The 15145-nt window shown below is 42.9% G+C and overlaps 1 protein-coding gene across 2 annotated transcripts in view; it reads right to left on the bottom strand.

Moving 5' to 3' along the window:
* Nucleotides 1-3105: 3105 nt before the first annotated feature.
* ARHGEF26 (Rho guanine nucleotide exchange factor 26) overlaps nucleotides 3106-15145 on the bottom strand; it is a 136965-nt gene continuing 124925 nt past the window's right edge. For both annotated transcript variants that reach the window (XM_066369910.1, XM_066369911.1), the window contains 3 exons: nucleotides 7473-7540; nucleotides 5934-6038; nucleotides 3106-5386 (listed from right to left, as the gene is read on the bottom strand). In XM_066369910.1, the coding sequence (XP_066226007.1) occupies nucleotides 5244-5386; nucleotides 5934-6038; nucleotides 7473-7540 (316 nt within the window). In that variant the 3' untranslated portion in view covers nucleotides 3106-5243. The remainder of the gene's footprint in view (nucleotides 5387-5933; nucleotides 6039-7472; nucleotides 7541-15145) is intronic.

Genomic DNA, 15145 nt, shown 5'->3' with positions numbered 1-15145 from the left:
AGGACTCACTCTGTCAACCTTAGTTCTTCAATTAAAATTTAAAATTTGGTGAAACTGGCCTGACTTGTGGTAGCACAGTGGATAAAGCATCGACCTGGAATGCTGAGGTCGCTGATTCAAAACCCTGGGCAAGGCACATATGGGAGTTGATGCTTCCTGCTCCCCATCTCCTCTCTCTCTCTAAAAATGAATAAATAAAATCTAAAAAAAATTATTAAAAAATTAAAATCTTTTAAAAAACTTTGGTGAAACTTATTTTACCACATAGAAAATGTAAATATTTTATGTGTACTTGAAAAAAATGTATATGCTGAAATTGCTGCAGTATCCTATTATGCCTATGTTATAGTCATTCAAATCTACTTTTGATTTTTATCTACTTTTGCATTTTTATTTTCATCTTTTTTTGTCAGGTGAGATAGGTAGGTTAAAAGTCTCATGCTGTGATTTTAGATTTATTACATTTATGCCAATTTCTGCTATAGTGAAGTCATGTTATTGGAATATATATTTAGAATTCTTACATTTTCCTGGTTAAACTTTCAACAGTATGAAGGCTCACTCTAGCCACACCTTCTATCTTAAAGACTATTTTATCTAATATTGACATAGCTAGATGTAGTGAATGTTGCGATGTTCTGCCCAATGGATTTATTCCTTTAGAGGGTGGAAGAGCTGTCAAGGCGACAGCCTTCCCATTGGACAGAGCCATCTTACCCAAGGCCACTTCCTCTTTCTGTGGACAGTGGTTTTCAACTCTTTTACACTTGGGGATCAGTGACCTAACGGCTGGAAACACACAACAAAAGTTTTACCTTACAGCACCTAACAGTGCAACACGGTAAGCTGGTGCTTGATTTCTGAACTCCACATGTACGGTACATTGGATACTAGATAAGTTTGTCTGAAAGCTTGTCTATTGCACATGATTTGTAAATGTTCTGCGTAGTTCAAAGGGCTGTTTGAACGTGCTTACATGTTTCAGAGATACCTAAGATGACCTCAATAATATTTTCATTGATGATACAGGCTGCTAAGTGGCCATCACCCTGAGCATAAACAAATTCGACTAAGATCATTGGGTCTATAATCTTCATACAACATCAGAGTGATTAACTTTTTCATGGATCAGGACAGAATTTCTGGCAGACTGGCGCTGGTCTGTGGATCAGTGGTTGACAATCACTGGTCTACATTGAATGGGTGGTCGGAATAGGGTTATAAAGATGCAATCCCCTTGCTCAAGTGCCTTCTCCTCTCTGTCTTCTATGTCTCTTCTCTCCATGCTTCCTTGTAGGTTCCTTCTAGCCTAGTGGTCCCCAACCTTTTTTGGGCCACAGACCGATTTAATGTCAGAAAATATTTTCATGGACTAGCCTTTAGGGTGGGACGGATAAATGTATCACGTGACCGAGACAAGCGTCAAGAGTGAGTCTTAGACGGATGTGACAGGGTATCTGGTCATTTTTTAAAAATAAAACATTGTTCAGACTTAAATATAAATAAAACGGAAATAATGTAAGTTATTTATTCTTTCTCTGCGGACCGGTACAAATGGCCCACGGACCGCTACCGGTCGGCAGCCCCGGGGTTAGGGACCACTGTTATAGCCTCCCTTCCAGCTTACCAGTATCTCTTTTAACAATCTTGTAAATAAACCCAATTCCACAATACCTAGCTGTTGTTTTTTTTCTATCAGTTCTTGTGGTTGTATGTTCTGTATTACAATTTAAAGTTTGATGCTGTGTCTCAGTATTTTTTTGAACTTTTTGTTTGAGGATTAGTGTTTGGAAATAATTGAGAACTAAGATGATGCTAACTTCTTCCAGAGCAGGTTTTGTTTCCTGCTTACAGGATCTTAGTATCTAGAAGCCCAAAGAGCAAACTGGCAGTCATCCAGAATTCATCTCCTCACTCCAGAGTAAACCTTTGGAGACCTAGTCCACAACGAGGGAGATCCTGGCACTCATCTCTGGCCTGCATTATTTAGTACTGCAAGTCCATGGATTATCTCTGCCTGTCTGTAGCTTTTCTTCCAAAATCCAGCAAACGTAGTAGTAATATGGGATGGAGGATGGAGGAGGCACCCCCCCACTTCCAGAGATGGCACTCCTTCTCCATCAATGGCTTGCATGGAAATCCAACAAAGCTTCCTCTAAGTGGTGTGTCCTGTCACGTGGCTCTATTTTAGCTACAAGGAATGCTGGCAAACTAACCTAGAATTTTAAAGTTTTCAAGTGGGTGCTGTAGGCAGAATTCTAAGATGCTCTAATCTCTGCTTCCTTGGTGTTGCACCTGTGATTCTATTACACTGCATGGCAAAAGAATTTTGCAGATCTAAAATCCCAAATCAGATAATGAAGAGTTAATCATAAGGGAAAGTATCCTGTGGGAGTAATAAATAATGAGTTCTTGAAAAGCAGAGTTTTCCCCCAGCTGGTAGCATACTTAGTATGTAGTCAGAGAGATCCCAAGTATGAGAACATTCAACATGCCACTGCTGCCTGAATAGACAGAAGCAGCCACCTGGCAAGGAATATAAACAGCCAGTAGAAGCTGTGAGCATTCCCTTTGTCACCCCACACTGGCAGCCAGCAGGAGACAGGAACTTCAGTCCTATCACCACAAGGAACGAAATGTGTGAAAAACAGGTATGAGCTTGAAAGAAGACACCAAACTCCAGTTGAGAAATCAGCCAGCGAACAGTTTGACTTCAACCTGTGATACTCTAAGCAGAGAACCCCACCATACCATCCTGAACTGATTACGGAACTGTGAGATAAAAAATGAGTGTTGTTTCATAGAAATTTGTTACACAGCAAAAGAAAACTAATACAGAAGTCATTCTTTGCCTTCCACCAAGATTTACAGGGTGGTAAAAAATTTAAAAGCACGAAGGTTTAGATACTGTGCAGCCAAAATGAATGATAAGATATACTCCAGGGGTCAACAGCAGGTAGAGAACTATGAACTATTGAAGATAAGCTAGACAGTCCTGTAGTTTTGTGTAAACTATGAAAAGAAACAGTATGGCTTAGCTCTTAAAAATGCTCCAGCCTTCTAGGGCAGCTGATGTCAGCACACACCCAAGGAGGACAGGCGTGTCCCCTTCATTGTCAGCTGCTGATCTCTTTTTAGAATTCTGATTTGGCCAAGAATTCGGCAAACTATATACTTAAATGAATACACCCTACAATCAATTAAATCACTTCAGAACAAATAAACAAGTACATACAAAATCTTTATAAATGCATATATTTCGCCAAAAGTGTACAAGCACTTTCAATTCATTGGGACAAAACTGAGTATTTCTGTTCTCCACAGGTCACTGAATGAAATCACACAGTTCAGAGAAGCTATTCTAGAAGTTGAACTAAGTTGGAAAACAATACTGTCATATAAAAACAACAATTCACGGTTGAATTTAAACATTGTGAATGTGTTCAACACTTTTAAAACAACACTTCTTCTAATAACATTATTAACCTGCTTGTTTAGTAAGGCTTTTGATTTACAAGATGCATGTGTTTCCAAAACTGTTTAACATCTTATAAATTAATTCACAGGACTTAGAGTTGTTTTTTAGCTTCTGAGTATTAGCAAGAACAATGCGAAATGATCCTTTTGCAAGCAACAAATTTACTTTCCTTCCTCAATGATAACATCACATTCGATTAGATAATACAATGTGTTAGCCTCTCCTACAAAAAGTCTGTGACATTAAAGGAGACAGACTTCATTTTTACCAACCCCAAAACATCTCTTGTTGTGGCCCACTGCTGTGACTTCAGACCTCAAGGAACTCAGGGTTTGGAGTGTGTTTTCTACCCAGAAATGTATGCACAGGTAATGGAGAGCAGTCCAGGGGCCAGGAGGCCCAGGGTGCCCACGCTGACTCATTGCTGCAGTGGCAAGACGTAGGGCACAGGAGCTCAGTCCTTACACTTAGACTTCCTGCCCTGCGCTTGTGCAACTTCCCTCCCAACTTGGGTACCTGGTTGGATATAGTAGCTGGAGTGTATCCCACATAGATCTGAGCCCTTGAATAACGCATCTGGAAGAGAATGGAGCAGAGGAAACAGCTGCCAGTCAAGATCACCTCTTCCCTCTCAGTCTCCTGGGCCTTTGTGCCCTCTTTAGGAAACACACTCTAGAAATGATTTTGCTCACTCCTGGCACCAGTGGAAGAAATGAAGTTCTGCAGACACCTGCCATGAAGAGGCTCTGATCCAGCTCACGAGGCCTTCAGTGCAGACTAAATGGGTCCCAGGAAGGGTGAAATGTCATATTTCTATTAAGCACCATGCTGGCTTCTTGATACCTTTTAAGGCCTAATTCTATTTTCCTTGATATTGTTATAAACTGTGTTTTAGCCCATTTCCTATTTGGAAATGAATGGGAGTAGAAAGAGTTGAAAACCTTGCATGATTGAAGGCCAAGCAGCCTCACGTCAGTTTATCAGCTCATTTGGGAGTATGTTCAAAGTTAGAGCCCTGTCTTATACTTAAGATTTTCTCACATACGTGAACCATCTAAATTCCATGTTGTTAGAGTAGCTTAGTTGTATTAGGCTATGTTGATTTAAGAGCAGTATTGGGTAAGATGGATTTTATTTTTTTAACTTCAAACCAAGGCCTCCTTACTTCCCTAATGAGGAGGGAGGTGGCTAAACTTCAAGTGTTGACTTCCCTCTCCTGGGAAGAGGCTTAAATAAAACTTTGTTCACCTTCAGAACTCTATCAATTCTTGTTAAAATCCACATAGCACTCTAATCAGATCTAAACTGTAAGAGCAGGAAAAATATTTACAAAATTGGGTATTCCTTCAAGATACAGAAATCTTGCTCATGCTGGGTAAATCACATCAAGGAGCTGCATAAAGAGGGATGGGATATGCTTGGTGAAGTGAGAGCAGAGAGAATCGGGTACTGCATTTGTACATGTTTTAAGTCAGACATAGTGCAACTAGGAGGAGCTGAGGCCGCCTGATCCCTGAAGTGGACTGCTCAGCCATTCTGCTGACCTAGAGGTTTGCAGGAGGGTCATACACGAACCAAGCTTTACAAACTGTATCCAGTAGCTGTCTTCCTGTGAGCGTAAAACTGCCTGGCAAGCTTAAAGGCAAATGTGTTCACTCTTTGAGTTAATGTGCTGTGTTCTAATTAACAAGGAAACCAGCCTGGAACCAACCCACCCACCACGATGTAATGCAAGTTTCACAGTCACACAAGGCCACCGGAGAGGCTACACGTTGGTCTCTAGTCCTAGCAAGCGTCCCATTCTCTCCACGTTCTTATCAATTGTAGCTTGGCATGTTATCTCCTTGGCACACTCCATAGGAAACCAGCCCCTTTCTCCATCTCGCAGTCTTTCCCCTTCATACCAGCCTGCAAAGAAGAACAGAGTTCTTATGAAGCAACACGTATTTGGATGAACCTTGACTGTGCTCGGCTCCAAGAGGGTGCTGGGAATCACAGAGATGAAAGGTGAGAGGGAGGAAGGTCTCAAGGCAGAATGACTGCCAAACCAGGGGCAGCACATGACCAGAAACCCCAAAGTGAGGCAGCGGAGACAGGATGTGTGCTTGGGCTGAGCTGTGTGAGAGGATGCTTTTGGGAGGGGCAGCAGGAAAATATAATATGTGTGTGTGTGTGTAAGTAAGGAAGAAAGAACTCTGGAGATGAGAAGTAGGTCACGGGGGCACTGGGAAAGAAGGATAACTTTTCACAATTCCTTTTGAATAACAAGCTATGTGACTGCATCCTGATTCAAAACCATGCAACAGCAATAACGTGTAGAGAGGAGAGGCTGGTGCGTATGAGAAAACCGAAGGGAGATGGGATATAAGCATTAGTAACAAAAAGGAGACACTTTAGTTCTTCATGCCCTGAATGCTGGACCACCAGTATGCCCTGTAAGAACACTCCCACTCACCATCGCTGACACATTGATAAACAAGGACCACGTCTGCCACCTGCAGGGAGAGTTCGTCAGGCTGCTTGGCAGTAAATGATCTAATGATTTCCACCTGGGTCAGTGCTGAGGAGGAAAGGGAACATCATGAGCTTCTAGGAGCAGAGGGAAAAACAAAACAGGTACAAATCAATCGTGCACATTTACTCAGTCTTTCTGTGCAATTCAGGGCTGGCATGGATAGAAACAAGTTAGGCTTTATCAAGAAGCAGATCTTTTCCAAGAACTCTCATACTTAGCTAAGAACTTTATAATTTTAGAAGCTCAGAGTCTAGAGAGGCCTTTTATGATGTTTGAATCCCATCACGTTAGTCATGTCACACAATGGAGCAGAAAACAGCCACTGTGCACTGGGGAAACTGAGGCGGAACAGGTTAGGTACTTTGCTAAGAGCACGCAACTGATGATAAAATCCACAATATAGCCCGTTCTCCAGGCTCTCACCCAACGTGCTCCCCAAACCCATCAGTAGCAGCACAGAAAAGCTGCCAAGAGATTGAGGAATAGAAGATCTCCAACTGGAAGTTAGAAAAAACATTTTAAAGGTTCCGCATTATGCTAAGTCATCATAAAACCATTAACTTCAGTGACTTGGTACTGACAGACGAGACTTCTTAATTTGTTTTTTAATACAAAACTTAATTCTAGGAACTTTTATACCAATCACTTCAGCTGTGGCTCGAAGCTTACAGCTATGGTTTTTGACTGTTCCAGGACAACCAGTTTTGTTGCCCTCAGGCGGATTACAGTCGGTTGAGGCCCCAGGCACAGAAGAAAATATTGGGCCCTTTACATTAGAAAAAAAGTGTGAAGTTGGGGTTTTGCAGGGCCCTTCAGAAGCTGGGGCCCAGGGTGCCCAGGGCACATGGCTGGTGCACCTGCCGTTAAATCTGCCTCTGGTTCCCTTATTCTTTGGATTTGACCTTCCAGCTAGAACCAGCATAACATCAACACTGAGGCACTAATACACCCCCTGTAACTGTACCAGTTCCTAGCTCTCCAGAAGAATGAAATACATTTTGTTAACATTACCACTTAAAAAAAGAAAATGTCAAAAGGAGTGGTAATGCAATTTTCTTTAAGGTTAAAAATACATTTCAGCTTAGATTTAGATTGTCCATACAGCTTTAGCCTTGAAGCTAACAAGCCTTAACTGTAGCTAGAAATTTAGAGATTTACAGTCCAAGCAGGGCTTTCTGTGCATATTATTTAACTCCATCCTCACAATAACCCTGTTTGTCTATCATAATGCACCTGAGTTGTAGAAGGTTAAACAGGTTCGCAGTGGATATGCAACAATTCACCACGTTTATACAACAAAGAAGAACCGAGCCTTGAATTTGAATTTAGCCTCCTTGACTTCCAAAGCAGGGATCTCTTAGTTCTAAAAGGGGCAGCAGGAAGGAAACTCTGGGGGACGATTAATATCCCAGCGTCCAGCAGGGGGCAGAGCCTCTCCACGTTCCACATCCCAGAGCAGACAGCCCTGGATTTACTTACAAGTTCGGTCTGGAGGCTGCTTCCCACTGCTGTGTCCCAGGGCAGTGATCCAGCGGGCACGCTCACTCCTAAACACAGAGAGGACACCCAGTTGAAAGATTCTAGGAGTTCAGACACAGAATAAAATGCAAAGCCATTCCCTCCAAACGGGACAGATAATCTAAGGATATATGGGGCTGGTTTTCAAATCAAGGGTTAAGAGTTTTAAAGTGATAATCTGGAATGCTTAATATAGGCCAAAGACTAGTCATCGTCAAGAGTATGAATAAACTTGGCTAGCCATTGATTAAGTGGAATTTCTCATGTAACAGTTTAATAAAGAGCGGATAGCACTAACACATTGCAATCACAAAAAAATGTTTAGTACACTGATAATCTCAAGTTTAACATATCAAAAAAGTAAATTTTCTTTCAAAAGAAAAAGTCCTTGTAAATCACCCTCTCCACTCTTCTTCCCTTCCCGCCACACTCAAACCACTTTCAGAAAAGATGAGAAACGTGACATAAAGTTCTGTTCCCCATACAACTAATATTGTCAAATATCAGCTTTATTGAAATAGAAATTTTTTTGACCGTTTTAGACCGTTCTCAAATACTTAAAATGGCTTAATCAGTACAGCCAAAATAATTCAAGGGGAAAAAAAAACCCCAAGACTTTTAATACAATATTAATCTATAATTAATAAAACAAAATATTTAACTAAAGGATCAAAAGTTTCCGGTATGCAAACACCACTCCATAATATAGTTTATGATTTGGAAAGTCAAACACTGAGATTACAATTAAATGAACCAAATACACGTATACACTTTGAAATCTCTTAAGCAGCTTGATTCCACCCATGCTACACGGCAGACACAACACCTGACATCCCTTGTCACGCATTCCTCCCTAAAAGCCCGTCAGCAGGATGCGAACATGACACGACATGTAAGTTCTAACATCCTTAACTCCAACCAAGGTTCATTTCTACTAGTGCCACCCTACCTTCTCAAGGAGGGATGTCTTTATCAGAACTTGAAAAACATTTTTCCTCCCCTAAGAGCTTACACCTAAAAGATGCATCTCACTGTCACCCCATCTTCACCCTCCATGTGCATCCATCCTTCTTTCATCCACTGGAACATGTCATGCTGTTCCACACCTTACCTCAAATACGACCTTCCCTCCCTGTTTTTACTGAACTGAGCGAACCCATAATTGCTATTTAAAAAATTTTTAATTGAAAACATGCACTAAATAAAGCTCTGCACTGCTCTCACGTGTCTGTGTTTACTTAGGTAGACCCATGTACATGTGCTGCAAGGTCAGGAGACCGCCAGGAGGCTCCCTCCACTCCCATTCCAATCAACCTCCTGCAAAGGGAGCCATTGTTGTGATTTCCATCCTCAGAGACTATGTTTCTTTCGCCTGTCCTTTTCTTTATGAAAATGAAATCCTATGTTGTCCACCTTTGACTTTTTTGTTTGAGACATCCACACTGAGAACACAAGCTTCGCCTCCCTGTCCAGGGAGCCTCTTCTGATGCAGACCCGTACTTCGCCCCAGTCTCAGTCTGACGATCCTCTTCCCACACAGTCCTCTCTGCACACTCCTGGTTAACTGTAACCCTCATGAAGGCAGGCATCATATCTACAAAGTTCAGTGCTTGGCATATAACAGAGACTCAGAACACACCGTGGACCCATGACATCACTGTCACTCATCTTGCACGGAACCCCCAGCGTTTACTGACTTCCCTGTTTCTCAGCAGGCCAGGAACCCCAGGAGCGTAGGAATGGAGTCTTGTTCTGACCAGTTTTATGGAGCCGGGTAGGGTACTCTTTTATATTTTGCAAGTACCACCTAATGCAATCTTTACAACAAGCTTGGAAGAAAATCTTTCCATGATTATTTCCACTTTCCCAGAGGACAAAGCTAAAGTCTGGAGTGTTAAGTACCCTCTCACAGTAAAACAGCCATATGCTGCAGTCAAATAGAAAGCCAGGTGGTCTGGGATCCAAGAGGTAGTGTTCCCTAGCAGCTGCTTGCAAAATAATGAGATGGCTGGAAGCATGGCAACAGCAGTTTGCTGGGAGAGAGACCTCTTTAAAAGACAAAGATAAGGCTGGGACCTGGTTTAGCTTCTGTGTCAAGGAGGAATATACTCAGTTTAAACAGCATCTGATGATATTGCTTTGCTTTTAAACACTGTCGCTCTCTAACACATGACAAAGGGCTTCAGGAACAACTAAAGTACAATTTCCTTTAAAATAATCCCAAGCAAACCCTTAAATCTTTGCTATCATCACTTTGTTGTGTAAGATTTTTTTTTTAACTCAGGCTCTACTAGAATTTGCAAAGCATAAAGGCAACTGAAAACAAAGTATCTTGGATGGAAGACCTGCTCACCGAGAGAAGCCGAACATGACCCAGCCGTGTTCGCTACAAGCCACACCCATAACTCAGGCCTGCTCTGGCTTACTCGGCATCACTAGGCAGACTCGCTGCTGTCTGCAGTCCATGTAAGCTTTCCCTGGCATGGCACAGCCCTGGTATCGACTGGCCAGCTCTAGTGGTGGCCTCACCCTGCAGCTAGTTTCCAGAAGTCCAGATGAAATCTCTCACTCCTGTGGCATGCTGCCTGGATGCTAATGGCATCCCTTAGACACGGCGGCCCCTCACAGGGACTCCAGAGGACAGAACAAGACACTCCTTGTTGCCCTTGCTGAAAGGGGCCCCTTCTTGAAATAGCTTCAATGGAGTCTGATGCTGTCAGAGCCCCACCACTCGCCCAGGGTCTCCGGGAGCTCTGCCAAGGGCTCTCTCCCATCAGCAAGCAGGAAGGACAGCATCTCCAAAGCAGGGAGGGGACACTCGATAAAAGACGAAATTCTGAGAATGAGAAAAACCAGGGCCCAGGCATACCCATTATTAAACTGAGATACCAAGTCCGGAGCTCACTCCAGACAGCCTTTTCTCTGAGGACAATACGAAAGTCACACATGAAGTCACAGTGCACCCCACACCCAGTTCACAGATTTCTCCATTTGCCCAAACTAAGTGAGAGGGTAGAGAGGGCTGCCCTACCATTGACCTGGGCATACCAACTTCTAAGCCTGTCCTGACCACTCCTTTCTTCCCTGTTCACTGAGCGCCCACTTTTCCGGGGCCATGCTAGGCTGAGATTGCGAAGGGAGGTACCGGGCTCCCTGAAGCTCACCGTGCTCAGTGTTAAGGAACAGATGGGGCAGGACACAAACACAAAACCCAGTGCGGCCTGTGATGTGCTGGGGCAGAGTGCACTGCACAGAACACATGACCCAGGGACAAAAAGGATACAGGAAGAGATGCTTTTGGCCATCCCTGTGAAACCCCCAAATTCTCTATCTGAAATGAGGCATGAAATGATGCAGCCATGGTTTCCCATGCAGGAGTTGGCTGGGGCGGCTCTTCATCTTGACTCTCCTGTGATTAAAAACCCAGTTGCTCTAAACTTAATTGAACCAAAGTCGAAGGTACAGCAAAGCTGGACTTTTCCTTGAATACCAGGCATCCACTAGAAAAGACAGATTACACACTGGGAAAGTGGAAAATCAGCTTTGAAACAAAGAGGCAGGGCTGTGGATGAGGCTGAGCCGCACAGAGCGCCGGCAGAGGACTTCACCCCTGAACAGTTCTTCCTGACCTTTCCACAGACACAGAGACGTCAGCTGCTGGCTCACCTCCCTCTGTCGTCCTCTTAACGGCATTCGCCAGAACTGTTTGGTGTTCCTTCTCACACCTATAAATGTACCTTGGTTCCTGTTGAACTCCCTACACCCATGGCCTCTGGTGACAAGTCCCCTGAGGCTTCATAATGAAGAAGATAGTGGGGATGCTGTTTTTGTTCATTCTGACATTCAGTTCAACTAGGTGAGTTTAAAGGAAACCCACAGGGTAAAAAATGTCATTATGAATGCTGTGTGACAAAGCCTGATAAAGCTGGACTGCAGCTCAATTTACCTAATTTAAAAAAAAAATCTAACCAAAGCAAAATAATTACCCTCGTCCACAGAGAGTTCTAAAATTAAGGCTTTGTAATGTGCAACAAGGTTAAATTATTATTTTTAATTATTTCTTGTTTATCATCTCTAATAGCTCATGAGTCCTAGTTTGGCCCAGAATCCTGGAGTTAACCTAAAGCAGATCAATTATCTGTTTCCTGGATAATAAAAGACCCATAGTATCACCTGCTTTCCTGGGGTGATATTTCATTTACTGGGGCCAGTAATCAGGATCACAAAAGATGAAGAATTCTGACAGACACTGTACAAGTAGATCATTATTGGACACGGATTCTAAATGCAACAAGGAGAAAATACTACAACTTGTAATAGATATATTTTTCCCATATAAATTGTCATGTCTATGTTGTGAATTTTTCTTAAAGGATATATAAGATATATCAGACATACAAATTATAATTTTATTCCATGCCATGGACTTCCTGCTGTAGATTAAATCATTAACAGAAGCAGGAAGAGGGCAAAAGACTCCCTGCAAACAATGCCCCTTTATCAGCAGGTCCAGGAATGGGCCGTCTGAACGATTGACAGTACTGGTCATATTTATTAGAGTCCTAGCTCTCTTTGAGAGGGAGAGATTTGGAGAAGGATCTCTGATTATAGTGTAAGGTGATAATATCTTATAGCTGAATACAACAGGTGAAGAAAGTTTGCATTCACCACTGAATAGGTTCTGACGTCTCATCACTGCTTGTGCTGGACCCAAACACCACCCAAATTCCACTGTGGACACAGGATGCCAAGGACACCACTTGCCACGGCCTCTGGTCTGTGCCAGCAGCAGCTGTCTGGGCTTCATTTTAATGAGGGCAGACAAAGGGGACTCTCTGGCTCCCACATTCCTCTTGAAAGGCCCAGAGGGAAAGGAAATGACAGTAGTAAAAGGTACACTTTTGTATTCTTCACAGACTACTGTCTCATTAACAATACAAGAACTTAAGATCTTTAACAGGCAAATAGATATCACAGTATACATGATTTAGATACACAACCTCAAAAAAAACTTTAACCATATTCTTAATTAGCAAATGTTGAAAAACAAGTGGAATCTAGAGAAGGCTTGCATGAAAAAGACAGTGAACAGAGACTGACAAGAGAGGCAGTACTTCCTTGCATGTGACTATTATGGTTCTGCCCTGCCTGAATAAAGAAAAGCTAATTATATTAATTGTGGGTCAATTCCAAAAATATTTATTGGGAACTTGCTATGTACAAAGAGAAAGGACAAAGCTGGAGCTGAGTGTGGGACTTAGTAAGAAAACCACACAGAACTAACTGAAGAGAAGGAGAACAATTACTAGACTATCACAGTGGTTCAAAGATAAGTGACATGCAGGAAGTCCTAGGAAGGAGGTGGTGGAATGGAAACACGTGGAATGCGGCCGTGGACTTTTGTACAGAAAGAACCGCCCATGATGGACCCGTTCAGACCAGAAGCATGAGAAATGACACCACGTCTCCAGACCGGATAACTCATAGCGGTGTCAAGGGGATGATTCACAGACACATGCGTGTTGGGGAACTCAGTAGCTAATGGTTTTGAACCAGGGTCCTTAGTGCCCCAGGCCAAGGCTCTATCCACTGTGCCACTGCCTGGTCAGGCTCATGTTTACTTTTAATTAGATCAAGAAGAAACACTTTCACAGTATCCCAGCTCACTGTAGGCCATGTGCCCAGGCCGACTGGCTGAAGTTCCCTGCTGTCCAGTCACCCTCCTGGAGGGCAGAAGGCACAGAGAAGGCACACTCACTTGAACAGAAGTCTCCAAGGGCAGGGACCTGGTCTCTGCACTGTTCACTGCTATATCCCAGTGTGTAGAAGAGCACTTGCAAGGATGTTGGTGCCCAATAAAAATGACTACAGTCATGGCAAGAAACGAAGTTCAGCTGTAGCAGGAAGGAGAGACTGAGGGGTGGGTTGGAGTCGGGAGTAATACAGTAAGGGGAGGGTGCACGTGGCTGGCTCTCGCAGTTCCTGGGGAAACATCACCACAAGCAGCAATGACGTGATGAGTGTCCCAGCAGAGGAAAGACTTGGCTGGGTCCTTAGAGGGGAGACATTGGTCATTTGAGGAGGTCTGAAGAGGTGGTTTCGGAAGTGGGAAAAACACAGGCAGAGGAACAAAAAAGGTAGTTTAAAGCAGACAGTAAATTTTAGGATACAACATTATTCAGCATTTGATACGAAATATTTCAAAACATATGATTTTTTAAAAATTTACTATCTAAGTTTCCACAAACTTTTTCCTTTTTATAGTCTACAGACTAAAAAAAAACAAACCACATTAGTAGTTTCACACTTAATAGCAACTGGCTTCCAAGCTACCATTCCCAATACAGAGCAAGGCCAACGTGGGTGGCAACGTGGGGGCGGGGCTGTCGACACCGCAGGTAGCTTCTCAGTAAGGAGATTCCACTTCATTCCCAGGGACTCTGCACTGAGGAAGGGCAGGGTCTAGTCCCAGCTTTGGCAGTAACTCACTTCCTGCAGGCAAATCACTTCACCTCTGTGAGTCTCATTTTACCTTTGAGGAAAGTAGGGAACTGGACCACAGATGTATAATTAGGGGGTCACCACATATCTGTCTAAACATGACAGTTCTTAATTAAGATCCAGAGGAAGTGAGATCTACTGTCACCTCACTTAGCTACTTCCTTCAGCTCTGGGGTCCCATCCTTCTCTGGAAACAGTCCTAGGCCTCGCCTCACATTCTACAGCTGGCTGGGTGCCTGGCACACCCTAGCTGCTCACCAGGTGTTTGCCCACTTTCCTTTAGGTGAGCATTTTTGCATTCCTTATGTAATCGATGCTATTGGTCTGTTCCTCAACAAGGTCACTGTCATGACAGTTGAACTGTCCTTGTGCCCAACAGCGGCACCCTTCTTACTGCTGATTGTACATTTTATATATCCCCAGGTGGCCTCTACTGAGAACAGTTTTTCAAAAAAGGATATATATTTAGAGATGAACCCTATTCTTTTTCAAATCAAAGACTGAGTAGACAAAGGATATACGTGACTGGTCTGAAGTTTTACGATGATGCAAGGCTGGTATGGTGGTGAAAACCTTCTTTTCCCCACTAGATTGCTGCTGATGAACCATATGAACTGTGCATAAGACAGACAAAACATGAAAAACATATACTCTCCTAGACATTTTACAAATCTTAGAAGCAAAGAAAACATTCTAGATAGACCCAAACTCTGATTGCTCAAAACCCGAGTAGCTTACAGATGACCTGCCCATCTCCAAATATGGTACATAACAATTTGCTAGACTTTTAAAACAGCCTGTTGCTTTTAAAGAAAAGTGTGTGAGGGTGTAATATGTTTTCTTTCAACACCAAGGCTATTTATTTTATGTCTGAATGCTTAAGAGTATTTGTCCAGTTATTTACTTTTGAACTAAAATTGAGTTGGTGGTGGGAAGAGCGAGGGAGTCACTCTCTCTGTACCCACGAAGACAGCTGCCCCTGTGCCCTTTCCGGAATGTTCTCTTCCCATTAATTAAAGAACTACAAATATGAGTCATACCCATGAGTTTACGGGTGACATAACTAGATATTCTGAAAATATTTCTAACTGAGGAAATGAATACACCATTGTATGATCAAAAGGCAGGTGGGG

The sequence above is a fragment of the Saccopteryx leptura genome, chromosome 2, assembly GCF_036850995.1.
Source record: "Saccopteryx leptura isolate mSacLep1 chromosome 2, mSacLep1_pri_phased_curated, whole genome shotgun sequence".
NCBI lineage: Eukaryota > Metazoa > Chordata > Mammalia > Chiroptera > Emballonuridae > Saccopteryx > Saccopteryx leptura.
This window is presented reverse-complemented; position numbering and strand designations above follow the sequence as displayed.